At 43.9% G+C, this 27,982-nt stretch overlaps 1 protein-coding gene across 1 annotated transcript in view; it reads left to right on the top strand.

Annotated features, from left to right (window-relative positions):
• The window catches only part of SPTBN1 (spectrin beta, non-erythrocytic 1), a 93,219-nt gene that overhangs the window by 39,310 nt on the left and 25,927 nt on the right, over window positions 1–27,982 (top strand). Inside the window, 14 exon segments of the mRNA XM_006927044.3 lie at window positions 6,818–6,991; window positions 10,779–10,870; window positions 12,096–12,176; window positions 12,552–12,667; window positions 15,885–15,997; window positions 16,798–16,985; window positions 18,032–18,149; window positions 19,206–19,364; window positions 20,067–20,369; window positions 22,143–22,296; window positions 23,002–23,872; window positions 23,971–24,108; window positions 24,948–25,710; window positions 26,559–26,761. Of these exon segments, the coding sequence (XP_006927106.1) occupies window positions 6,818–6,991; window positions 10,779–10,870; window positions 12,096–12,176; window positions 12,552–12,667; window positions 15,885–15,997; window positions 16,798–16,985; window positions 18,032–18,149; window positions 19,206–19,364; window positions 20,067–20,369; window positions 22,143–22,296; window positions 23,002–23,872; window positions 23,971–24,108; window positions 24,948–25,710; window positions 26,559–26,761 (3,473 nt within the window).

Genomic DNA, 27,982 nt, shown 5'->3' with positions numbered 1-27,982 from the left:
GGCTGAGCCAGGTGGAAAAGATAGATTTACCATGAGATTTGTTTATTACGCCTTAAATTTCACGTTGAACTTCTGAGTGAGCTTTACATAAAGACTTTGCTGGGAGAACCATACTGATCTGTATTGTTGAAACGGGATTTTGTGGACCGGCCACAGAACCTGCTTGTTGTTTATAATATCATTTGCGTGAGAGAATTTGCTTTTGTTCTAAATACCAGCCACAGAAAAATGCCCCCGTCAAATTGCTGTTCCACTGCACGTTATCTCATTTAATTCTCACAGTCTAATGAAATGGATAATTTATGTTTTATAGAAGAAACAGACCGAGTGACCAGGGTCTTGCCTGCCTAAGGCCAGTATCACAAGTATTAGAACTTGGACTCCAGCCCACTCTACTGTCGGTCGGTCTCCTCCTTTCCCGCTGAGCCTTACTAAAAGAGAAGGTGCTCAAGCTTGTTGGGAGTGAGTGCCAGCCAGTGAGGAGACAGGCAGGAACACAGTCTGTTGTTCCCTGATTAATTTTAATCGGGCAAGAATCGTTTATATTCTCCTTAAAGCTCAGAGTTCGGTGTGTAGGAAGGTGTTCAGGGACTTAATGTGAAATGAGTTTGGTTGTATGTTGTACTAGTGGAGATTTTGGAAAGTAGTGCTTCTTATCCTGCCCTCATATAAAATAGATATTTGCATGTACGTGTGTGGGGGGTGGGGCTGAAAATCTGTTTTTGATTTAAAAGACAAAAGCATAAGCAAGTGTCCATCACACAGGTATACTAAGACCAGTTAGTGTCTTTTCTCTATTCCCTCTTCAGTTGAACACTAAGGTCAGCAAGCACATTAGAATTTACCGTGCATGCTAATAAGCCTTCCACCCTCCAACACATAAATTGTATTTTATAGCTGGAAGTAACTTTAGTGGCCACTAAGTTAGATTCCCTTCATGTCATAAGTATTGCAACTTCAAGACTATGCAAGGTCTTTCAGCTGAGTTGTGACAGATTTAGGCCTGGAGTTGGCCTCTCCAAATTCCCAGGTACTGGTGCTCTGTCCACCCTGTAACCTTTGATGAGCTGTCGCTCCAGGTGGCTTCAAGGCAGCTTTGGACACCCATGGAGAAAATCCCGAGAGAGTAGGGGTTACCAGGGTGGAACAGTGTGGCTCAGCTATTCGGCAGCCTCCTAAAATACCCTGCCAAGAATCCTCCCTTATGTCGTCTTCAAGGAGGCCAAATTGGCTCCAGGAAACATTTGTTTTCTTTTTTCCATCTCTCAGCTCTGACAAAAACTGTCTTTGTGATTATACCATAGTTCTGCAAATTGTGACACCCCACAGTATATAATTGACCCAGACTCAAGACTGGGTGGGCAGTGGGGACAAGAGCCATGGGCCAGGAAGGAGCCATCCAGATTCATCTTTCCTTTCTAAGGGCATTGGGTCCACTTGGGCGAATTTGACCAAGGCCACATTGCTTTTCAGAGGCAGGGCTTGAACTAAGTGCTCTAATAAGCAATTAGAATAGGGTTGTCAGATACTAGAGGTGGTTATTTAGCCCTGTAATTCCTACTCCTTCAAAGTCAGAAAGAAGATGGGGTCTAGATCAAAGCCTGGAATGGAGCTGTGGTTGATAAAGATACAGGGCTAGAAGCAACCTTAGAGAGGGGAAACAGGAAAAGCGCCTGCAAAACACAGGAACACGGTCCATGATGTGGGAAGAGCAGGGAAGCTTGTTAAAATTATTTAAAGGAGGATCAGTAAAAATAGGCATTTCCTCAGAGGAACCACCTGCGTGCCTGCAGAACCCCCTTGTTTTGAGTCACATGAGTTTGGTATTGATCCTTGTCTCCACATTAATAGCATTCCAGTCTGCCCCATCAGAGACGACATGCAGGACAGAAATGCATATGTTGCCCTGGGAACAAAACTGTGTCACAGTAGGAATTTGACAATAATTAATGGAAGCAAGATGGGGAATGCCCCTTTTTTTTGGCAGAATTAGCCACTCTTGGGGCGAGGCTTAAGAAAAGTGTTTATTATTGAAAGATGAACCCCTCTCCCGAGTTCCATTGTGTTTAGTTTTCTCCATTGTTACCTCTCCTTCCTTTTGAGAGGATGGAAGTTTAGTGATATAAAAATAGCTCTTAAAAACAAAAACAAAAACAAAAAAAACAAAAAAAACACAACTATCTGCCAGATGGGAACTGAGTCTTTTTATTTCCTTTCATGTGGAAACGTGCCACTTTGGTTTTTGGTAGAGCATAAAGAGAACTAGTTTTGGATCCCTGGCCCACCACATACTACTAACTAGCCGCATGGATTACGTCATCTCTCTAAACCAGTGTGTTCTTATCTGTAAAACGACAGTAGTAATTATTATTATACAGTGTTATTGTGAGGATTAAATGTGATAACAGATATGAACCACCTAACAGAGGTTAACAGAGTTACTGCTCAGTAAATGCCAGCTGATCATTTTTAGATCTTGCAAGCTACACAGCTTACCTGACCAGTGTATAGCTCTGTGAGATCATTAACACTTCCTAAACTTAATCTCTTATAATTATTGTTCTCGTGCCTTAAAACATTTTAGAAAACACCTCTGAAGCAAGTAGAACACAAGACTTGGGAGTTGGTATACTTAAGTTTTAGTGTTGTTTTTACTCCCCTCATACTGTGCCATCAGCATATCATGTGACCTTCACCATGTCTTGTTTATTTTCCTGGTTTAAAAGGGGTTAATATGCCACTGAAGATAAGTGCTCTTCAGTTGAAAGGTGAGAAAGTGCTTGAAAAACGTCAAGGTGGTATAGTGAGGTGATAAAGCAGATCTCCTAAACACTTCCACTGCACAGTTTAAGTTAGCCTAGTTTAAGTTACTAGCTACAGAGCAATAATAACATTTAAAATATCTCTGTAAATCAAGCTTTTCAGACATGTTTGCTAGTCATCTTTAAATTATAGAGTTCTTACTATAAAGGGAAGCCCAAGTATTGAGGTTTAGGTATTTTCACAGCCTCTACCCTCCCTCATTCCATCTCTTCCTCCCTCAGGACAGCAACCAACCACATTTTTCTCTACCAGCTTTTCTTTTCATTCTAGTCCAGAATTTTATTTGAGGTGGCAGAATTAGAAGAGTAATAGTGTCATCAGTATTTGGGGGCATATTTGCTTTGGCTTTTAAATTTGTCTTTCAGTTGATGTATGTCAACTTATCTGGCTCTTAGAGGAAGAGTTCTAAACATTTCCATTGTCTACAGAAAGGTATGTTATTTCTAAACAGTTTAAAGCCCAAGTAGCATAGGGAAAGGGGAGAGTCCCCCTTTTTAAGTGGAATTAATTGTTGGGAGAAAAATACTTGAAGTGCCCTTTGCTAGTAAAGATACTGGGTTTGAGAACACCTTAACGATTAGTTTACTATTTCACTTATATAGCAGCCCTTTGAGATAATTATTGATATATCCCTATCTTATGGGTAAACAGTTAAGAAGTAGGACAGTGATTTGCTAGAACGTGGGGAGATTGTTACTTGAACATAAGCATTTTAACATCAGTGAATTGCCCAACAAAAGCATATTGTGTAGATTTGGTTTGCTCATGTTTGATGTTTTGAAAGATATAAAGGCCAGAAGCAATAGGAAAATTAAAAAAGTAAATATACTTTGGGAGAGGAAATCAAAGCATCAACCCCCCCACCCTCACCCCATCTTGGTTAGATTTTGGGAGAATTGCTCCCAAAAAGGGAGGGAGTCTCCTGAGAGCTTTCCATTTCCTCTGACTTTTGGAAATCAGTGAGTTTCTTTTGTTTTTTTAACCATTTGAAAGGAGCCTGATCATTTACCCAAATAGGTTCATTTGCCAATTTTATTTCAGTTTCTTCTTTTGTCTCATGCTGTAGAGTTTCTGGTGCTTGCTGGGCACTTAAGTTGTGTCTAGGTCTGGAGTGAACTATCCTTAGCTCATCTGGCATGGCCAGTCAGCATCAGCATTGGGTCCCTACCATGCGGCATTAGACTTCCCCAACCTTCAGGAAAGTGTTTGGACCCCTATCACATCCTCCCCGCTCCACGCCTTTGCACCCCGTATTCATGCGAAAATGTGCATACTTTCCACTGAGATTTTGGGGAGAGATATTAGGGGCTTGAATGTCTCATGTACGTTTGAGATTGAGGTTTTTTGGTTCTTTTTTTTTTTTTTTTTTTTTTTTAAGAAAAAGTCTGCAGAAGCAGTGGTTATGCCTGATGACAGCCTCCCGTCTATTCCTTCTTATCCTCTTCCCAAGCTCTTTCTGTAATTTCACCCACACTATTTCTATCTCCCTCAATTAGGAAATAAACCTTTCTGCCTACATGGAGGTAGACTTAGGAGACTTATCTGTTGCAGTTAGGAGGATGCTTCTGTCTTCATTGCTCTGTGGTTCTCAGCGTGAAGAAATTTTCTTTGATTGAAACAGCACGTGGAGGGTGGAGCACTGTCCCACTAGTCAAGTACACAATCGTTGAAAAGAGATGAGAGGAAAAGGTTTCAGAACAGCAAAGAGAAATGTCAGGGCCCCTATGTCAGAGCTCACACACATTCTTAGTGGCAGTTCATCCCCATCCCTCAACTTGGAACAAAGTTTTAAGCAGGAGCCTCGTTGAATCCAGAGCCACCTGGATATGTGATGAATAAGGGGCTGCTGCGAATAGTCACTGTCAACCGTGAGAAATTACCGCTGATCAGAGATCAGAGGAACTGGAGTTATACACATGAGAACCAGATGCAGAGTTGGGTGACTTCTTACCCAAGGGGCAGTAGGCCCACCTGTCTCTTGAGGGACTTGAGGGACACTGCGATTCCACACCCATCTCTCCCTCTGAGAAGAGCAGCGTGACAATGCCTGAGGCCAACTGAAGGCCATTTGAAAGAGAGCTCGCCAGTATCAGATACAGAGTCAGCCACAGAAATGGAGCTTGAGCCCACCCCTTTCTGCTCTACTTCTAACCTTTTTATTATGTCCGTTAGATTGCTCGATTTTGATGTAACATTATCACTTGACCTAACATAAATAACAAATCCTACCATTTCCCACATACCTGAATAAATTAATTGTGATGTTTCTGAGAGAAAATCTCTTTTTGGGAAGGACGGGTGGTCTGTAAGGAAAGCTATCATAATAGTGTGAAAAGCTTGACTTTTAGAGACATTTATTTTTCCATTGCTATTTGAAAATAGAATCTGCCACTTGCGGTAAGGCCTCTGCTTATAATCTTATTTCCTCAGGGTTAAAACACAGTCTTCTATGCTCACTATTTCTTTGTTGTAAGGGAAGAGAAAGTCAAGAAAAAAATGACATAATCTAAAACTTGGGTACTTAAAATGGCCACTTGTTACCCAAGTCATCTTCCCTTTGGATGTTTTCCATGTGGCTAATAACTGAGAATCTCAGCTGTCGGGGGGAGTGGGAAACAGGCAAGACATTACCGCGGGGCTTACTGTGCCCTCAGCTGCCGAGTCGTTCGTTGCCTTTCCCAGTGACACCAGATCATATAACATACACTGCGCCCAGTCTGTCTGTGTTCAGTTCACTCCATGTGGACCTTGTGCTCTGAATAAACCAGAGGCCACTGAGAACCTAGCAGAATTATAAGGCATCATTCCTCCTCTCAAGAATCCAGTGGTCTAGTTGGAAGTAATAAAAGCAATACATGAAACAACATCAAAAATATAAGATACATTATAATCAGTTCCTGAACTCTGTGGTCCAAACCATAAACGTATAGAGTTGTGAGAAAAGGGTGACCTGTGAGAACTGGAATAGCTGGGAATGTCTCCTCGAAGGGAGGATATGCCTTGACCTGAGCTTGAAAGGTGGGTGGGCTATGGTGAGATGGCCAAGAAGTCACTGGGAAGATAGGATGGCAGCCACCAAGCCAGCCAGGCTGAGTACATTCTTCTGGCCAGCGGGGTATGCACAACCTGGTGTAGTCTTTGTGAAATGGTGAGATCAGCCTGAGGTGCAGCTTCTGATAGAGGGGGAGTGATGGGAAATAGAGAGGATTGGGGGGATGGATGGATCCAGGTTGGGGAGGACATGAGCTTGTTCTCAACACAGTAGATTGTAGAGACCCGTTGAAAAGTGTGTGTGTGTGTCTGTGCACGTGTTTATCTTTTGCTTTATTTAAAATGTTCACCTTCCAAGGACTTTTTTTGATTTTTGATATAACTGGGTAAAAGGAAGAGACATGTAGGGTATCCAAATTAGACTAATGTTTTTTTCTCCTTTATTTTCAATAAGCCACACCCTTTTAGTCAGTTCCCTCTGTCATCCTCACGAAACCATCTGATTCTCTTGATCGTGGTGAATTAGTGGTATGTCCCCTTGTTTCATTTTGAGCCACCCCTAGGAACCAACCCAAACCAGCAGGTGGCAAACCTGTTTTTAGCTTACAGCAGCCAGAAAAATTTCAGGGACGCTTTGCCATTCATCTGCAAAAGATTGTATGGGCGACAGCAGTATCTCTGAAATTCTTTGCGAAAATTGGGTTCCTTTTTCTCTAAACTTCCAGTTCCTGTGCACATTTGTAAATTGTGTAGCTTCCATGATTTAAAAACAAAACAAAACAAAAACTCGAGTGGTTGGTTACCATCCCTTGAGTAAACTTTTCTAAGGCTGTTAGATAAATACTGTCCTTGGACTGAGTGAGCACACGTGGTTTTTAATGGTTTGGTTTGAGTAGGAGAGAGCTGCATGAATGGGCACATGTGAATTTTCTGGGCAGTAGCTCTGGGCCTGTCTCTGCCCCGCTGGATGATCCGTTTTCACCTTTGGCTCACTCATTTCTAGCCTAAACCCACCAAGGGACGAATGCGCATCCACTGCCTGGAAAACGTGGACAAGGCCCTTCAGTTCCTGAAGGAACAAAGAGTCCATCTTGAAAACATGGGGTCTCATGATATCGTGGATGGGAACCACCGGCTGACCCTTGGCCTCATCTGGACCATCATCCTGCGCTTCCAGGTAAGGGAGTTGGCCCGGGGAGTCTACCTTCCTCCAGGGTACGAGCATCTGTGTGAAGCTCGCCTTCCCCCATTCTCGAGGGACTGGGAATACCCGGTTGAAATGGCATCTTGGAGTCAGATGGGTGGAGCTGTGTGTCACATTCAGCTGCCCTACTGTAGGCACAGCTACTACTTCCTCCCTCAGTTTTGCTGTCTTATGAAAGTCTTGGACTCTCTTGTCAGATAAGGGGGTTTCTGGGTTGCATCCCAGCCTTCCACTCACTGGCACTTACTCTAAAGTCTGTTGTCAGCTGCTCAGCTTTCATAAGCAAAGATGGGTTGATGCTCGGTTGTAGCACTAGGCTGTCTGAACGTTGGAACGTCACCAGAATGTGGCACGTGTCAGAATATTTTTAGGAGAAGATGGTTAGGATTATGACCTATGTGAACTTGGTTTTCGCCTTCTCATTCTTCTTTGGATTTGAGGAAGCAGTCTTCTTGGGGAATGTGCTAAAAGCCTTATGGTTGTTTGAATTGACGACAATGTTGTGGGTTTGTTATAGTCAACGGGAAGGCTCCAAGTATAGAAGTACTCTGAGCCAGAAGGCACTCTCAAGGGCATCTTGTTCATTTCCTTCACTTTTATGAGGAAACAGAGCAGCCTTGATCCGCATCCCACAGGCAGTCAGGCAGGGCTGCAATGCATGCTCTGACTCCTTAGAAGAGAGCTCAGCATTTCAGGACTGTGAAGCACCTCCGGCCTGATTATTGGTTCTTTCTCCAGGCGAATAATTCACGCTCATGCTTTTCAATTAAAAATTGAAATGCAGGAAACACTTCTTACCATAGTGTCAAGTTACTCTACAAACAAATGTCCTAACAGGTCTTTCTCCTCAGTGGCTGTGTTCTCTGTGCCTTTCCTTCCTGTTCTGCCCCTTTGATAAAATCTGCTTAATTTTTCTGAGTCAATGAAAATCTCACCAAAAAAGGGTAAAAACAAATCAAATTATATATAGCTCTCTTTGTATTCTTATTAAAACTCTGAGATCAGCCTGTAACCAATCTTTTTTCTTCTCATTTCCCCTGGGTTTGGATTTGAGTTAACAGTGTTCTGGGCGGTGGGGAGGGGATGGGGGGTGTGTGTGCGCCCGCGCACGCTCTTATGTGTAGGGGGTGGGGGCTGAAGCAGCTATACACAGAAACTCCCCTCATGGGTGGTTCCCAGCCTGGCTGATCATCCGAGCCATTAGGAAAGCTTTTCCTAATTCAGCGTCCCTGTCCCAGCCCCTGTGATTCTAATGAAGTAAGCCTAAGGACGAGCCCCTATTGAAGATGACATCATTCATGGAGTTAATTACAGCAGTCAATGACTTTGTTTTGAAGCAGAACTCTTATGTAGTTTTCTGTCATTTCATTCCTGAATGATTTTAAAATGGAGTGAATGTTATTAAATTCAGTAATTACTGCTTGGTTTTAGGCCAACAGAGGTGAAGTTAACAGGACACTCCTTGAGCCTCACTTCAGTTTCGTAGGAGTAAAAAAGTTCAATTTCTGTTGCCTTTGGCCTGTAGTAATCAGAGCATGGATGGGCATCCTCAGGGTGGCCTCTCTTCATATGGGGTCAGTGCCCACATTGGTGAGCTGGCAAATGCAGCCCTCTCCAGGCTTCTCGGCCTGAATTGGGTTGAGTCATTGACTAATTAACTTCCTGACAGCTTGCCTTTTCTCTGTACTTGAGCTTGTAAATACCGATATGTACTTTCTCTTTTTCCTTTGAAGCAAGAAACATAGGCTACTGATGTCACTGCATGGCCTGCAGTGTTAGTGTCTTACATGAATGACCCAGCAGCTTTATTAAACCATCACCCATTCTACAAATACATGTTGTTTCTGCATGAGTCAGGGCCCAGCTTACGTTCTTGCCCTCCCCACGTATCTACAAAGATTTCTTTTTTTCCCCAGCCTTGTCCTAAGGTTCCCAGTGTATGTGTGTGTGTGTGCACGCGCGCGCTCCAGAACTCCTAGGATGTGGCCTGCCCTGTCTATACAAAATAGGTATCCATTAAATACTAATGACGACACACAGGTGTTATGCTGATGTCCTTTAAAAAAGAGTAAAACATGGGGTGGGAAACTGGAATGAAAGTCTTTGAGTTTGCCTAGTCTAAATAGGGAGCTGTCTTCATTTCACAAGGATAGACTATTCTAAATGAACAAGTCTGGAAACAAATTTCCTTCTTCACATAGAAGCATGAGAAAGTTGACAGGGGTTAATGTCTAAAATTCCACCTGCCTTCCCTGGTGAGTCTCTGTCTTACCCTTTGAATGAGAGTTACTCTTTACATTTACTTTCTGCACGTGAGCTGATTCTAATAATAGAGTTGAGCGTTTATGCAAACTCAGACTTCACATACTTACCACAATTAAAAATGGAGAACTTTTTTTTAGGAGTGTAGTTAGTTCAACTTCTAGTTGTTTTTCATGTTGAAAGTTTCTTTTTAATCTTGTACTTATTTATTTTATCCTCCTCGGAATGGTTAGAGCTGAAAGATGATGGCTGGCCTCCTTGGCCAACACCATTCACCTCCAGCCCCCATCCCACATTTTATTATTATAGGCAAGAAACTGAAAACAAAAAGGTATTTATCATTTGTCTAAAATCACATAATTGGTAGGCAGCCCCTAATCTAAAGCACTAACATTTATGGGTTCCTCTCCATGAGCTCAGTGCTTCATGTTCTTTATTCATGTAAGTGCACAGCAGCGCTGTGAGGGAGCCACTCTTACTGCTGCCATTCCTCAGATGGGAAGCTGGGGAACTAACCCAAGGACGCGTAGCAGCTGGCGGAGCCTGGGTTCAGACTCAGGCAGGCTGGCTTTGGTGCCCACTGACCAGGCTCTATGTATAATGTTAAAAATATGCTGCCTGTGAGTGGCTTATGAATGCAGACTGTCTTAGACCATTGGGGCTGCTATAACAAAATACCACAGACTGAGTAGCTTATAAACAATACCAATATATTTCCCACAGTTCCGGAGGCTGTAATTCTGAGATCAGGATGCCACCATGGTCAGATGAGGGCCTTATTCCAGACAGCAAACTTCTTGCTGTGTCCTCCGGTATTGGAAGGCGCTAAGGATCTCTCTGGAGCCTCTAATTTATAAGGCACTAATCCCACTTATGAGAGCTCCACCCTCATGACTAAAGCACCTCCCAAAGGTGGCCCCATCTCCTAATACCATCTCCTTTTAAGTTTAGGATGTCAGTATAAGAGTTTAGAGGGGATATAGTTACCCAGACCATAGCACAGGCCGTGGAAGAAGCACAGCAGTTAGATACATGCTTTCTCAGAGAGTTTGTGCACGCCACTGCCTGAAGACTGACCCACTATCCTCATCTGTGAAGGACACACCCTGGTGTGGAAAATGTTTGGTCATGAAAAACAGAACTGAATATTTCTGATGAGATTTAAGGTGTACCGTGTGAACAGTCCTGCTAGCTCGTAGTTGGAAAGATGAGCTAGCTCGAGGGTAGAAATGACCCATAATCGGTTCTAAGAATTCATGCAGGTAACCCATCTTCACTGCCATCTTTCTCTGTGCAGAGTGGAAAGTCTAGCTCTGGTTGGCGTTTCTTTGAAGTGAACCCTAGCTTCAGAAAGCCGTTCTCATTGACACTCTCAGGACACGGTCCACAGGACCGAGCTTTGACCTGGAGTTCACTCTTTAAGATACGCAGACCTGTTCTTCTGTGTTGTTGGACAGCTGACCCATCTATTTGTCTAATATTTCTTTGTAAATCTTAGATCCAGGATATCAGTGTGGAAACCGAAGACAACAAAGAGAAGAAGTCTGCTAAGGATGCATTGCTGTTATGGTGCCAGATGAAGACAGCTGGGTGAGTGTGAACTCAGAGGTCAGGGCCGCCTTGCCCAGGACCGAGTTCCACTATAGTCATCACTTATACGGTGTTGACAAGTATTGCTTCCACTGCTGCCATTGAGGAGTGTTGTCATGTAGCCCATGAGCAGTTGATAGGCTGACCTTTCAGCTAGCTCTCAGAATGGAAGGAATTCTGATTTATGGCCTGGACCTCTCATCGCCACGATCAGTCTCCCTCTCTTTATTAAGGAAGCTCCAGAGAACAGTATGTCTTGGACTTTACAACCCTGAAACCATGTTTAGGAATCATATCCATAGTTGTGGGTTTTCTCCTTCCTTTTATTTCTGCTGCTATGGGGGTACTTCGTGCACTAAATGTAAGAGTAACCTGTGCATTATGTCTCATTTTTCCTCTTTTTTTTTTCTTTCATTGAAATTTCCATGAAGATGTATTTTAGGGAACTGCATCTTTTTTGTTGCTCGTGGAAATTGCCGGGGCTCATAGGCACTTACTGAGAACTGATTATGTGCCAGGTTAATTGGAGAGTTGCTATTGGGACTACTTGGTGGAGGGTGGATAGAACTGTCATGGGCATGATCAATCAGTGACAAGTTTGGAAACCACAAAGGGAATCAAGTCAAGCAGGAACCTTTAATCAGTCACAGATACAAAGTTACTGATAATCAGTATGGTATAGAATAGCTGATTGATCAGGGGCAAGTTTCCAACATAGGGACGTTTTTCAGAGAGGTATTTGATTTGCAAAACTTCATCCCATTCAGTGGTGTAAGAAAAAAAAGCAAGCTGAGTGTCACATGAGCAGGTGACAATCCCAGCTATTTCCTCTCCTGAGGTAACCTGTGAAATCGGTTCTCAGTGACTGCAGGGTCCTGATGCCTTTGTTGGCAGAGTAGAGAGCCAGTGGAAGCAAAGAAGTGTCAGAGGCATCTGGGTTGTGGTCACTTTTTCCTCAGTAAGGGTGGTGGTTTAAATCTAGGACACAGTTTACATCTTTTGTCAGGTTGAATTACCAAGAAAAAAAAAGCCATATGGATATACATTTTATTTTTATTTTATAGCAAGTCGAAGTTGAAGTGATATTTGCTCTGACTTGGTTGTCCTTACTAATACTGCCTCACATTTTTACAGACTTTAAAAACAAAACAAAAAAACAAAAAACACTGCATTTAGCCAAAATATAAACCTGTATTTGGTAATCGTTGTGCTTTGTCTTTGCCAGGTACCCCAACGTCAACATTCACAATTTCACCACTAGCTGGAGGGATGGCATGGCCTTCAATGCACTGATACACAAACACCGGTAAACAATTCTGGGGTAGAGTGTTCGCATTCTTCCATAGCAGATCTGGGTGACTTTTGATCCTCATATCCGTTGCCTTAGATGTTGCACCACGTTGGAAATTCCTGCATTCCATGTGAGGAAAATGTGAGAGAATATGTAAATTCTCCCAGACAAAATAAACAAGTTCTCCCATTATCCTCAGTTCCTCTTAATAAACTTTGAAGTGTTTATTCAAAAAAATCAGGTTTCATTCTTTGATGATTAAATAATAATGTAGCGTTTTACTCTGTGAAGTGGTGACTAGCACTTTTGGAGTAATAATCGTGTCTCATTGGTCGCATGATATGGTTTCAAGCCATGTTTTTTGTTGTATTCCATTGCTGTTCTGCATAGGCCTGACCTGATAGATTTTGACAAACTCAAGAAATCCAATGCACACTACAATCTGCAGAATGCCTTTAACCTGGCAGAGCAGCATCTTGGCCTCACCAAACTGTTGGACCCCGAAGGTAAGGACTCAGGAGACAAAAAGGTTGGGGACCGTTAACATCTCTAGCACTGGGGGGAGCAAATTTAAGATCTGCTTTGTATCTGTTTGTTTTATTTGTACAATATGCTTTGGGAATTATCCAAGGAAGAGAAGCTAAATTTTGGTGTGGGAATTACTTGAGGATTTGTGCAAAGGAGTGCATTCAAAAAGGCCATGAAAGATGAGTATGATTTAAACATGTTCCAGAGGAGAGGGCCTGCTGGGCAGAGGGCTTGCGTGAGCAAAGGTGAGGAAGGTGTTTCTGGGGACTAAACAGTTCACTGGGAATGGTGTTTAGAATGATAATAGGAAGGTTCCATAGAAAAGTGGGTAGGGGCCCAACAGTTAAAAATTTTTTGAGGTTAACAGCAGCAGTGGGGAGTCATTGAAAATTCTTAGTAGCTGTGCTCAAAGGAAGAGCACCTACCTCAGGCTCTCTGGCAAGCAGCATGGCTTAGAGAGGGTGGAGATTGGGGGCAGGGACCTTGTTAGGAGGCTATGCAGTATTTCCTTATAAGCAAGAAGAGCTTAAATGAGGAAGGTGCATAAAAGGGTGTGTGTGGGTAGAAGAAGGAATAGCATTCACTCACAGTCCCATCTTATGACTTGCTGCTGGGAGGCACAGAATTTTTGCATGACATTGATCTCTCTATGGGTTCGTGCAGCAGAGCCCCAAGGACTGACTGACGATGACGGTGGAGTTTACCTGCGTGGGGGCAGCCCTTTAGCTTTAGCTCCCTTGCTTAGCAAAAATCCTAATTCTAGGCTTCTTTTTAGCATGCGATATCGTAAGCACTTTTTCTAGTTTTGAGAAACATTAAAGTATAAGGATTTTTTTTTTATGGTGCTGGATCTTTTTAGATCTTCTCAGCTCTAAGCAAATATTAGAGAGAAAATGGTATGTGAGTGAAAGTTTAAAGTTCTTATAAATATAGAACAGGAAGTTTAACTCCCCAAGGGCAGATTGAGGTTATGAAGCTGCCAAGCAGGCTCCTTGCTGTTTTCCAATGCATCAAGTTCACTGATACGTTCACTACAGGAAGCTGGGGTAAAATTATCTTTGTGCTAATCCATTAAATGATTTCTCACTATAAACAGAAAACAAAGATTCTTTGGGCTGTGATAAATCTTCCTATTTAACCCCTTACTATGGGAAGGCATTCTTACTTAGCCCTAGCTCTTTGTGCTTTGATAAAGAACCTTTTCTTTTTTTAATCACTGACAAAATTTTTTTTAACTTGCTCATTAGTTAATCTTTCTAATCACTACCCAATATGAAAAGGGGATTGATGTTCCTCGGATCACAAGATGAGGAGCTAAAAAAGGCAGTCGTCAATGTCACTTACTTACCCTGTGGGTTGGATCTAGAGTATTAGCTACCTTTGCTATTATTAGTTGTCCAGTATTCCATAGAGCCATTAGTTAACATGTGGTTGTAGGCAAGTTTAAGGAAAAGATTTTGTCTGCCTATTCCTTCTTGGTTATGTTGAGATTTTGCATTTATGGAATTGCATACAAGACCAACTTTTTTTTTCTATCTTGTCTTCAGTTCTCTCTCCTTGGGGCGCACTTTGATGAGGCTGAGCAGATGTAGGAGTTGGCCACAGGGGCTCGGGATGGGAGCAGTAGCTGTGGTTCTGGCCCTCACTGCCACTGACTGCCTCGGCGACAGTGGACAGGGCCTTTCCAGTCCTGTGTTCCAGTGTTCCCATCCTTAGAATAAGAGAAACAATCTTGCCTCACACAGGGCTGCCAGGATAGAAGGGAAGGTGCATGTGTGAATGCATATCGAAAAAGAGCCTGATCAGTTAAGAGTCATCCTGTATGTCCTCTTCTTGGTCTGTCTCGAGTTGAGTACTTCACTCAGTAATGCTAAACCTTGAAGACTTCTTCACTGATGTGCTCCCTCCCTCAATATTTATTGACTACCCACTTCGTGCAAGACAACTCACTGGAAATTGGGGAGGTAGAGTATCACTGGGCTTACCAAGACAGGGTTCTTATCCTCAGGGACTTAGTCTTGCAAGACATATAAAATGTGCATAAATAATTATAGTACCTGGCAGAGAGTAGACTATGTCCATGTAAACGAAGTCCCTAAGGGAACAGAGAGTAGAGACAAGAATTCCAACTATAGGAATTAGAAACAGCAGTGTTAGAGTGGTAACTTTTCAGCTGGACCTTGAAGGAAGAAGATGATGGGGTGGGGAAGGCCATTTCAGGCAAAGGGAAGTTGTGAGTAAAGGAAAAGGACTGCTGGGAATGTGGGAGTGTGTATGGTGAATAGCCAGTTTGGTTTAGATATGTAGTGCCTGAGAAGAATTAGTAGGCTATAGAATGAAAAATGTCTAGAATAGTGCCTGGAAATTTGAGGAAGCCTGAACAAATATTCAATGTATGAATGGAAGGAAGGAAGGTTATGGTAAATTCTAGAGGACTAAGGAGCTTATACTTTATTTTTCAGACTGCAGGGCACTTTCAAGTAATTTTGAGCTAGGAAAAAGTATATTCACAGCTGTGCTTCTGGAAGATCAAATAGGTGCAATGTATAAAGTGAACTGAGTAGTAACGAAACACAGTAAGGAAAACATTGCTTCAGGTCTGGTTATGTAACCATAAGAGTCTGAACTATGACTGACAGTAAGGATTTCATAAATGGAATCATCCAGACTCAGACTCAGTGACTAACTGGATATGGGCAACAAGGAGATAAAGATGTCTGTCCACAGATTGAGTGGGAGAAATTCTGCTGCCATCAGCAGAAATGAGGACTCGAGGAGCACAGACCCAGTTTGGGGGGGGGGGGTGTGAGCAGAGGGGTTAACATGGTTGTCTGGGTAGTGGCCACATTTCTAAGAGTTCTGACTGAACTCCTGTGTTCATTTCTCTGTAGTGGTTTTGCATATATTTTGTCTTCTTGGTGGCATGGGATCCTCTGGAGAAAGAGTCATGTCTCTTAAGACTGTATTTCTTAATTGCAAAAGTAGAAGACGTTTATGAATATTTGTATAATAAAAGAGTAAGATAGTTTCATCCTGATGAGCCTTTCAAATGATGCGCTGTCGGGCATAACTCTCAAGTAGAATCAAGACGCAGACCTCTTCAGTGTTAAACAGTTAGTTGTTCCGTGGTGTTCTTGCTGCCTGAGTGGCAGCACAGGGAGCAGAGTACTGAAGGAAATGTTCTCTGGGTTACAGATATCAGTGTGGACCACCCTGATGAGAAGTCCATTATCACTTATGTGGTAACTTATTACCACTACTTTTCTAAGATGAAGGCGTTGGCTGTTGAAGGAAAACGAATTGGAAAGGTGAGCTCACACTGATTTTATAAGATGTGAGACATAATGAAGGTTCAAATCTTAAAGTACTGCTACTGAGCCCCTTGTTCTCCCATGCGCTCATAAATTTAGCCAATAGCAATCTGGGGGGGATGCTCCAAAAGGGAAGTAGACAGAAGCCTCTTTATCCCAAAGAGTAAAGGGAGGTAGGAGTGGTGGCTGAATTATTTAGGAAGGGATTTGATAGGGATCTCAGACCCAGAAACACCCCTCCCTTCAACCTTACCAGAAAATTGGATATTGAAAATCTGCTTGAGCCGGCTAATGTCATGGGCTTGAAATCTGACTTCCCACAGTTTGAAAAAGCCTCAGTAGTATGCTTTTTATTTCTCATTTGGCTGATGTTCACCTGCTGTATACGTCAGAACACCTCAAACCAGATGGCATTGTCTTCTCAGTGCAGTAGGAATAGAAAATCCATGAGCATTCTTGGGACAGGACCAAGGAAAATAGAGAGCCCTTTTTGTTTCTCTAGGAATTTTTGGAGCTGAGGCAACAGGAGTCATTCAGACTCTTAAACCTTTGCCTGGGGGTTGGGAGGTTACAGAACCCATTACAGTTGAGTTAACCTGTCATTGCTCACAAATAATAGCCACAGTTGGAGTGCCTTATTAGCAAATGGTTCCTCGGGATTAGTTAAAAGCTTGGTTCCAGAGTAGTCCTAGAAGCGTCATTAAGTGTGCATGTGCTCATTTTGGGTTGCAGTCACATTCTCTTTGCACATTGTGATAAGGATCTTACTTTTCCATTTTTCTAACTCCTGTTTACAGGTGCTTGACAATGCTATTGAAACAGAAAAAATGATTGAAAAGTATGAATCACTCGCTTCCGACCTTCTGGAGTGGATTGAACAAACCATCATTATTTTGAACAATCGCAAATTTGCCAATTCACTGGTTGGGGTTCAACAGCAGCTTCAGGCATTCAACACATACCGCACTGTGGAGAAACCACCCAAGTAAGATGCAAATTGGAATGCATTATCATTAATATGGGAAGGGAAAGCCTTGCAGTCACAGACCCCTATTTTCTGACTATGTGTGTGATCTCATTTCTTAATGAATGCCTCCCACCAGAGGGGCCTGTCTTAACTCCTTTTCATCTGACCCTGTGCATTGCTGAGATTTGTTAACAAATCACTCCCTCTGTGAGTCTTTTCCAGTAGATCGTGCTACTGATATATGAGACACCTAAGAAATGGTGCCGGCCCAGATCTCTTATCCAAAACTCTAGTGCCTAACGTGTTTCACAATTCTGTAGTTTTTGGATTTTAGAGAAGTAGCAATTGTGTGTATGTTGTGTTTTATGAATCCACGTGGGTCTGAGGCAGTAACCCATAACAGGCCCACTTGATATACTATAGCAAAATGTGTAAATAAATATTCAGTGTTAGGGAGAAACAGATAATAAATAGTTTATATCAGTTCAGATCAGGTTTTGCTGCCCCCAAAAGTTTGATTTTTCACACCTTTATAAAGTTCATAATTGTGGAATAAGGATCGTGGACCGTATCTCATTATAGTTCAAAAATTGTTCCTTTTTCTGAAACTCGACTCAGTTGTGAATTCCTTACTGAGGTCTCTGAAATCCACTGAAAGTTAAATTAGGTAATCATTTGAAATAATTTTACTGAATGCATTCAGCTTTGCTCTCTGAATGAAGTAAGTTCATCGCCCAGGACTTATGGTCTAAACCTTGAATGGGGTGGCTAATAAGAGTGGTATTGTGTGCCCCCAAGTATAAATCTCAGTAACAACAAACAAACAACCACAAAAAAATTCCACAGTTGGGCACATTTTGAGGTCTGTAATACTCAAAAGCTAACCCACTGTGGTTTCTCTAACATGCGTTTCACATAAATCAGACCAGAGATAAATGGCTTTTAAAATTGTGTGGCTGCAAAATGTGTTTTTTTCCCCTGCCAGAAGCAAATTAATATTTCCCCTTGAAGAAATAAAATAACAATAAATAATGTTTATGGCTGTTTTTTTCTGTGCTGCTTAGATTTACTGAGAAGGGGAACTTGGAAGTGCTGCTTTTCACTATTCAGAGCAAGATGAGGGCTAACAATCAGAAGGTCTACATGCCCCGGGAAGGGAAGCTCATCTCTGATATCAACAAGGTAAAACCGATCTGTCTGGTCTTGCTTCGGCCCGGCCTCCTGTAGGCCTCAGGTTCTGTCATGGGTCTTGACTGCTGGGAGGGCAGGAGACACAAAGGGTCCATTCCCGCTGAATTGATAAGAGGCAGCTGTTGCCCAGGTATTGCAGAGAGTCAAGTGAATATTTGTGGTCGACTGGTCTGTTGAAGGTTTGAGGGGAATGTTAGATTTTATCAAACAGCCAAGATTCTGCCTATTTATCTTGTTACTCTCATCTGTCTGAGGCAATTGACTCAAACATCTTTAAATTGCAGAAGAGAAAACACGAAACCTTATTTCCTGTGTTCATAATCTCTAGAAGTTGGGGCTTGGAATTTTGCCTCCTTCTCACAGTGAAGCTGTCAGACAATTTCCATTATTGTATGTTATGTCAGCAATTATAGAATTTCACAGTGGGCATTATTTCCAAGTAGAAGTTTGAAAAAAATCTAAAACTGTAGTCAGTTGTACCCATTAAGATTCTTTTAAGAGGAGTTTTTTTTTTATGTGGATGGAGTAAGATGTATTTTGTAGACATGAATTTAATGTGGACAATCAGTAAGGATTTGGGGGAAAAAATAGTAAGGATTTTAGAAAAAAATACTCAGTAAGGATTTTGGGGGGAAAATATGTGAATTAAAAACAAGTGGCTCAGGGTGGGGTGAATGAAAGATTGATAATATTTCTTCCTGAGAAAAATCATTTATCTTTTTTATATGATCAGAGCTATTGAAGATAATTACTTTGTTTCCTCTCAAATTAGAAATTTATAATTTAGTTATATTGCTCCTTATCTACACTGTTTTGTTTTCCAAGTACAACACAGGACCTTTGATTTAGATAGGGGAGATCATTCCCATGAGGCTAAACTGAGAGAAAACTTATTTTTTCCTCAAGACGTAAGAGTCAGTGAAGGTGGGAATGAGACTTCCTTTGTAAGTTCCCTTTTAAGGTCTTTTTGAGAAATACTAGCTGTTGACTGTAGCCAAGGAAAGTTCCTTGAACATTGCAGGAAACTGTTCTTTTTCACTTCTGTAGGCCTGGGAAAGACTGGAAAAAGCAGAACACGAGAGAGAACTGGCTCTGAGGAACGAGCTCATAAGACAGGAGAAACTGGAACAGCTCGCCCGCAGATTCGACCGCAAGGCAGCTATGAGAGAGACTTGGCTGAGTGAAAACCAGCGTCTGGTGTCTCAGGTTGTGCTCTAGACATTATTCAAGAAACTACTCCCTGGGTAATCTAGAAATGTAGGCATACCCAAGGGCCGCAGGATAGCTATTTACCAACATCCCGTATTCTGAAGTAACTGTCAAGTCATCATGCCCACTTCCCATGAAGAGGATGTTTATAATTTCTAATATACTTTCTCTTCTGTTTATCTAACTTTTCATAGATTTGGAAGTAGCTCAAGCAGAGTTTTGTTTAGAGCCAGAGAGCAGAGTTTTGTTTAGAGCCAGTGAGTGTGTGTGAACCATTCACATTTATTTAATTTTTAAAAATTCCCTCTTATCCTCAATCTCTGACCAACTAATTCTTCAAGGCAGTTAGACTGGCCATGAAATAAAGAAAAATGGCTTTCTTTTATACTTGGATTAACATAAACTGTCATCTGCTTCAGTCTCATAAGTCAGGTGCTAGATACGAGTCGGACCCTGCTGTAAAGTGAGAAGTTACTGATTTGCTTTGCGGGGGGGGCGGGGGGATGCGGTCGGGTCTGGGCTTAAGCATAGAGTTTTAAGGGTCCTAGGGAAGACAGTGGGGGTCGGTTTCCCACGGGGTGAAATTTGGCTTTAGGACCACCAGACATGAAGGCGTGCTGAGAAGTCCACCTCTGTTCTGTTTCTTTGATCCAACTGGATGCATTCTTTTTTGTTTCTCTTCATCCTTTTTCTCTGTAGGACAACTTTGGTTTTGACCTTCCTGCAGTAGAGGCTGCCACGAAAAAGCACGAGGCTATCGAGACAGACATTGCAGCGTACGAGGAGCGCGTGCAGGCCGTGGTGGCCGTGGCCAGGGAACTCGAGGCGGAGAATTACCATGATATCAAGCGCATCACAGCAAGGAAAGATAATGTCATCCGTCTCTGGGAATACCTGCTGGAACTGCTCAGGGCCCGGAGACAGCGTCTCGAGATGAACCTAGGGCTGCAGAAGATATTCCAGGAAATGCTCTACATTATGGACTGGATGGATGAAATGAAGGTAAAACTTGACTGAAAGGCCATATCTGATCCAGTGAGGCCTCTGTTTTCCCACCCACTAATCCCCCAACAAACATTGTGCCCCTTGTCTTACTGCCCGCTCTGCAAAGCTAGAGGAGGGCCACAGTACCCGCAGGAGGATTGTTAGCTCACGAGTAAAGTGAGACGTGCGAAGTCTGAAAAAGTTGCAGTGAAGATCAGTTCTATAGCTTGAGGTCTGCTACTGTGATTTAGATCTGATGCAGATATATTACATGGCAGGGTATCGATCAGATTGGGGTTTTCCATGTTGTTAATTCCTTAGAGTTGAACTACCTGTTCATCACTTTGATCTATGCGTGAGTGGCTCTAGTCTGGGGAGGTGGCCCAGACAGGTGGCCCGGGCAGGTGGGAGAGTGGTAGGCAGTATGGACAGAGTGCACCTTGGGAACCAGTCAGCCAGAGTTCCAGAGTTCAAATTGTGAGTGCCAGAGCTGCCTGCCGTTTTTGAGCCTCCTTTCTTCATCGTTGAGTGGAAATCATACTGCCTGCCTCACCCAGTTATGACGGGGCTGGACACGATAAAGTGCACGGATCATAGGACGAAGCTGGTCAGAAGTGGATGTCGGTGCCGGTTTGTGCTTCCCCTTCCATTATTGACAGTCCCAAGCAGAGTTCCAAGCTTTCTCCCCACCCAGGAAGAGGCCTGCCATTCTGCTAGAGCCCTGTGCCTGTTCACATCCTCTCACGCAGGCCATGGGAAGCTCATCCATGTCAAGCAGTTTCCCAGCTGGAAGGTGTTTCGCTTCGTAGCTGAGGCAGAACAGGGCAGTTTTAGGTCATATCATGAAGCCTCCGTTACGTCAGCACACTGTGTTCCCAAGCCTGACCTGATGCCAGGGATTTCCTTCTTGGGATGTAAGCCCTCGTCTTTTGCTTACCTCTTGAACTGTTCCTGGCAGAGGGCAAGGTCACCTGATACCATCAGTTTTTCCTCTTAACCGTCCCAGATTTATGATGTTACAAAGTGTCATCTGTCTTGACTCGTTAAATAGAAATGTTAATAAAATCTAGCCAAGAGGTGCCTTTCATTTTATAAATCACGATGTACATTATAATTCAGATTGGGCCAGAGACTTCCTCAGCATTAAGCGGGATGTAGAAATCTCTGGAAAAGATGTTTGATGAGGCCCCCAGATTGGGCTAATGAAAGAAACAAAAGAAAATGTTAGTGGGTTCAGACTTAAAACAAAGAAGCTGCTCAGGCCCATTCTCCTTATTTGGTTAAAGGTGTCACTGGTAAGCTTTTCAACTAGATTTCTTCTCCCATGGATTGTATAGGTATTGCAGAGGCATACCAATAAGCTCTTAACTGAGGAAAAAATCCACTTCAGGGGTCAGCAGCTTCTGAGAGATTCCTCTGAACTTTGAAGTGAAACAGCTCTATCATCGTTATCTTATCTTCTTGAGTAGTTGTTGCAGAGTTTCTTCTTGGAGCCCCAGTGGACATTTCATACTGGTTCCTTGCCCTTGTTTTTTCTATTCTGTACTTTTTAGTGTATATTTGACATGCTTATTCCAAGGTAGATGATCGTTAGTTCATTGTGTCTCTCCTGATGCAGGCCTTTAGGTTTGGTTTGCTTTGCTGTGGTTTGCTTGTCATCTTCCCCTAAAGATAGGGGAAGGATGGCTGGCCAGAGGGAGGGTGCAGCTTGGTTGCTGACGCTCAGCTTTTCCAAAGATTATAAGATGCCGAGGTCAAGGCTGTATTCATAGATGCCTTTCTTGTGCACAGGTGCTATTATTGTCTCAAGACTATGGCAAGCACTTGCTGGGCGTGGAAGACCTGTTACAGAAGCACGCCCTGGTGGAAGCGGACATTGGCATCCAGGCAGAGCGGGTGAGAGGTGTCAATGCCTCCGCCCAGAAGTTTGCTACGGATGGGGAAGGTAGGCATGGACCATTCTAGACATTGCCTCCTAGTTACCAGAGATTCATCTTTACAGAAATAGCTAAGTTATGTGTGGCAATGGGGCTTTTGAAGTTACTGAGCTATTATTATAGGTTCCCAGCAGGTTTGTGTCTTGCCAAGCTGTGGGTACATGAGATACAGTGGGGTGCCCTTCCAGACACTTTAACTCCGTCTTGCTTTTCTGAAATGGACATGTGTTTTCCTTAAATACTCAAGTGCTGCTTGTTTTTGAGTGGTTCGGTGTTTGGCAATGAGACTTTGCCGGACCATACCCGATTCATGCCAACAACCCAGTGTGTCTGCTCAGGCATCTCCTGGCTTTCACACCTGGTTGCACATATCTTTGTTTCAAGAATGTTTGAAAGGATTGGGTTTTATTTCTTACATTTTAGAAACAAATGTAGCTGCCTTTTTTCTTAAAATTTATATGCTTTTTTGGTTTATAAGTGATCCAGAATAATAACACTTAGAGCAAAAAAACAACACTTATCATTGCCCCTTCTCTCCTTTTACAATCAAGTTCCTACAGTGTGCTATGTTGCCTCATAAGATGGCCCTGCACTTAGAATTGAACTGGTAACCTAGTAGTAAGAGCATGGGGTATAGCTTACTGCCTGCAAATGATCAGGAACCTTTGCTAAACTCTGTCACACACCCACATTCCTTATTTGCCGTTAAACAGGTTACAAGCCCTGTGACCCCCAGGTGATCCGAGACCGCGTGGCCCACATGGAGTTCTGTTATCAAGAGCTTTGCCAACTGGCAGCTGAGCGCCGGGCCCGCCTGGAAGAATCCCGTCGCCTCTGGAAGTTCTTCTGGGAGATGGCAGAAGAGGAAGGCTGGATACGGGAGAAGGAGAAGATCCTGTCCTCAGATGACTATGGGAAAGACCTGACCAGCGTCATGCGCCTGCTCAGCAAGCACCGGGCGTTTGAGGATGAGATGAGTGGCCGCAGCGGCCACTTTGAGCAGGCCATCAAAGAAGGTGAAGACATGATTGCAGAGGAGCACTTCGGGTCAGAGAAGATCCGAGAGAGGATCATTTACATCCGGGAGCAGTGGGCCAACCTGGAGCAGCTCTCAGCCATTCGGAAGAAGCGTCTGGAGGAGGCCTCGCTGCTGCACCAGTTCCAGGCAGATGCCGATGACATCGACGCTTGGATGCTGGACATCCTCAAGATTGTGTCCAGCAACGATGTGGGCCACGACGAGTACTCCACCCAGTCTCTGGTCAAGAAACACAAGGATGTGGCAGAGGAGATCGCCAACTACAGGCCCACCATCGACACATTGCACGAGCAGGCCAGCGCCCTCCCGCGGGAGCACGCGGAGTCTCCAGATGTCAGGGGCAGGCTGTCAGGCATCGAGGAGCGGTATAAGGAGGTGGCAGAGCTGACACGGCTGAGGAAGCAGGCGCTGCAGGACACCCTGGCCCTGTACAAGATGTTCAGTGAGGCTGATGCCTGTGAGCTCTGGATCGACGAGAAGGAGCAGTGGCTCAACAACATGCAGATCCCAGAGAAGCTGGAGGACTTGGAGGTCATCCAGCACAGGTGAGTCGGGGATGGCTGCTGGGTGTCAGGGGCCACCAGCAAGCCCCTCGTTACCACCAGTGACCAAGACGGACTACCCTGCTGAATTGCTTTTTCAGGTTTGAGAGCTTAGAACCAGAAATGAACAACCAGGCTTCCCGGGTCGCGGTGGTGAACCAGATTGCACGACAGCTGATGCACAGCGGCCACCCGAGTGAGAAAGAAATCAAAGCCCAGCAGGACAAACTCAACACGAGGTGAGCGTGAGTGAGGCCAGCACTGTGTGCTCCCGTGGGCAGGGCCAGGGAGGGTGAGGTCACCTGCTGAGCCTTGCTGTCAGGAATTTTGTGCATGGGGTCACTGGCATTGTGGCACTGATGTCATGGCATTGGCATCTGCCTTTCAGCATACCCAAATTTTGCAACAACTGTTTTGAGGCGATGTCATTTAGGGCAGCCCAGCACCTACTCCTCCCCTCATCAGTAGTTAGGGCCTTTGTGAGATATCACACATTAGTGTGGCTCCTGTGCTGTCCCTTTGAAGATTATTTCTGGATTCGAATTCAGACATATTTGAGATGTAATAGGCCAATTGAAAGTCCTGATAATCAAGGTAGACCTTTGTCCTTGTCTAATCTTTCTTTTGAGTAAACCACATTTGAATAGGTTATGGCGACAAGGTGGCCCCAGTTCTGAAGTTTACTGTCAGGTATCGGGATTGGAAAATATTCATTAGATGCAGCTCAGAGAGTAAGATGTGTGTACATGAATGAATTGACTCTTCATGTACATGAATGAGCAGACATGAATGAATTGACTCTTGGGGACAGATGTGTTGTCACAGTTCATATTGGAGCTCTTTAGCACATCCCTCTTCATGTCAGGCTTTTTCCAGATTACATTGCATCCCTGAGCTGTTTCAGTAATATTTGATGTCCGTTTACTGAGTGAGATGATTTTTCAAAAAACATGTAGTCAAAGCAAAACTGGAGTGAAAAAAAATTGCAGCTTCGACAATCACTATTAATTTCATTATCCAGCCATGAGCTGTCAACCTCATTTTCACACTGCCCTCTCGGCCGCCCCTTCCCCACCAGGTGGAGTCAGTTCAGAGAACTGGTGCAGGAACAAGGGAAAAAGGACGTTCTTCTCTCTGCCCTGAGCATACAGAACTACCACCTCGAGTGCAATGAAACCAAATCCTGGATCCGGGAAAAGACCAAGGTTATCGAATCCACCCAGGACCTGGGCAACGACCTGGCCGGCGTCATGGCCCTGCAGCGCAAGCTGACCGGCATGGAGCGGGACCTGGTGGCCATCGAGGCGAAGCTGAGCGACCTCCAGAAAGAGGCAGAGAAGCTGGAGTCGGAGCACCCGGACCAGGCTCAGGCCATCCTGTCTCGGCTGGCCGAGATCAGCGACGTGTGGGAGGAAATGAAGACCACCCTGAAAAACCGCGAGGCCTCCCTGGGCGAGGCCAGCAAGCTGCAGCAGTTCCTGCGGGACTTGGACGACTTCCAGTCCTGGCTCTCCAGGACCCAGACGGCTATCGCGTCAGAAGACATGCCCAACACGCTGACTGAGGCAGAGAAGCTTCTCACACAGCACGAGAACATCAAAAACGAGATTGACAACTACGAGGAGGATTACCAGAAGATGAGGGACATGGGCGAGATGGTCACCCAGGGACAGACCGACGCCCAGTACATGTTTCTGCGGCAGCGGCTGCAGGCCTTGGACACTGGATGGAACGAGCTCCACAAAATGTGGGAGAACAGGCAAAATCTCCTCTCCCAGTCACACGCGTACCAACAGTTCCTCCGGGACACCAAGCAAGCCGAGGCCTTTCTTAATAACCAGGTAACCTTCGTTGTTGCCTTTGCTTCCTTCCTCTGGGAGCAGGTCCTGATTGCCTTTTGAAATGTGTTGGCTGGGGCTGCTGATTTAACCTACACACCTGAATGGAAGTAGAAGGATGGTTTAGAGAGTTTTGTTCTTTCCTGGCTCCCAAGGCATTGAAACCCATCACAATGCAGAGGACAGGAATTACAGATTTACATGGGAGCTGTCCTGTCTTGCAAAGTGTGGTTCTATTTCAGCTACTGCCCACGACCCTCTATGTTCATAGTATGTCCTTGTCGTATCTCATTAAATTGGCCACAAACTATGAGCTATTACTCCAATTTTAAAGGTACAGTGAGGACTTTTTTTTTCGGACTGAATGGCTGTCTTGTTCTAGAGGAGTCAGAGACTTGACCCAATGACACAAGGCAGTGATTAGAAAAAAGAAGACAGCTGAGGCTGGTCGGCAACATCAGGGCTGTTAATTTCTCTTAAAAGAGAGAGTTTGAAGGGTATGTTGCTTTTGACTTCATGGACATGTGAGTGGACCCTTGTGGCCAATGCACAAAGCTTTGCTTACTTTCCTCACTCTGGGAAAAAAAAAATTAGAGCATTTAACCACTTAGGGAAATGTAGACACTTACATGGTGTCCCACTGGGTGTTTTAGCCCTCCCAACTCTTTGTCAGATTCAGTAGATTGTTTCTTCTAAGTGTAATGAGTGATGAAGTGAGTATGATGAAGTATATTGCATGTAACCGTATGTAGTACACAGGAAAGAACGCTTTTGTTATGCTGAAAATCAGTCCCGTTTTATTATGTCTCATTCCGCTGTGTTTTTTTTTTCTCTCTCTCTCTTTAACTAAGGAATATGTTTTGGCCCATACTGAAATGCCCACCACCTTGGAAGGAGCTGAAGCAGCTATTAAAAAACAGGAGGACTTCATGACCACCATGGACGCCAACGAGGAGAAGATCAATGCTGTCGTGGAGACTGGACGGAGGCTGGTGAGCGACGGGAACATCAACTCCGATCGCATCCAGGAGAAGGTGGACTCGATCGATGACAGGTACAATGTTCGGAGGTTCCTGAGGAAGTCTTGCACTTTGGGACTCTCAAGCATCTGAATCACTGGCCAAAAGTCCTTGGGACTCTGGGTGGTATATGGGCACCTAGCAAAATTTAATTTGCTTACTGGAGAAAATCAATGAGCAGCAGATGGCTCTCATAGTTCTTATTGTAAGACATGCACAGTGTCCACAGAAGAAGACGCAGCCTGAGAGACCACACTTATCGTTAACCATGGACTCGAGAGCAGTAATGCTGAGTAAATGCCCTTTCAGTGTTGACAGAAACATGTCACCTGATGGGACCCTGAAAGGCAGAACCTTTCCCCAGCCAAGGCCACTTTCACCCTCTTCCACACAGGGCTCCTCTGAAGCCTATCAGAAGGGAGTGGGGAGGAAGGGTGAGATTTGCTTGTCCCCATTACCTGGCAGAGCCACAGAGGAACATTATCAGGCCTTTCTTAGAAAATTGACCTGGTTAATGCTGTAATATCTTTTCTACAATGAAGGAAAAGGCCCTTTTCCTCTTTTGCCAAGGCATCTCTAAGATTGGATGCTTTTGTCTTATTTTTATTTATTTATTTATTTGCATTTCTAAAAGGTTTTTCTCCCTGATTGAACACCAGTGCACTCTGTTTGATCTTCACCCCTAATTCTCACCCTCTCCTTGTTATTACTAAAGTGGGAGGTCAGGGCAGATCAAGGTTTGGATACACCAGCGTGGGCCAGTTCTCAACCAGCCACTTTCATCCTGGTCTAGCCCATATGGGTCAGTCACTAGCATCTGTGCCAACTGATCTTCTCTGGTTCCAGCTTGGTTTGGATTGAGGGCTTACTGTGAAACTGATGTCATCGAGAAAGAAGCTCTTCCTCAAGGCTTCTCCTCTGGCTCCCAAATGCAGTGAACAGGAATAAACTTCTTGCTGAGAACATTTCCTTGCCTACTGTATATCCAAGAGGTTCTCCTGGGACCCCAGGACCCTGGCCCAGATTAACTCTTTATGTTACAGGGTAGAAAAAGGAATTACTCTTTCCACATAAAGATTGAGCTCCTGGCTTTAGTCTCTCTAGTTTCTCTTTTGCCCTGCTTCAGGGCCTAAACCGTATGTTCTAAAGGTGGTAGGTACTATGGAATAGGGTGGAACGTAGGCTAATTATAATTTTATCTGTTGCTTTTAAAACAGCTACAAAAAAATGAAAAAAAAAATTCCCTTTACCAGATT

Source organism: Pteropus alecto, unplaced genomic scaffold, assembly GCF_000325575.1.
Source record: "Pteropus alecto unplaced genomic scaffold, ASM32557v1 scaffold131, whole genome shotgun sequence".
Lineage (NCBI taxonomy): Eukaryota > Metazoa > Chordata > Mammalia > Chiroptera > Pteropodidae > Pteropus > Pteropus alecto.
This window is presented reverse-complemented; position numbering and strand designations above follow the sequence as displayed.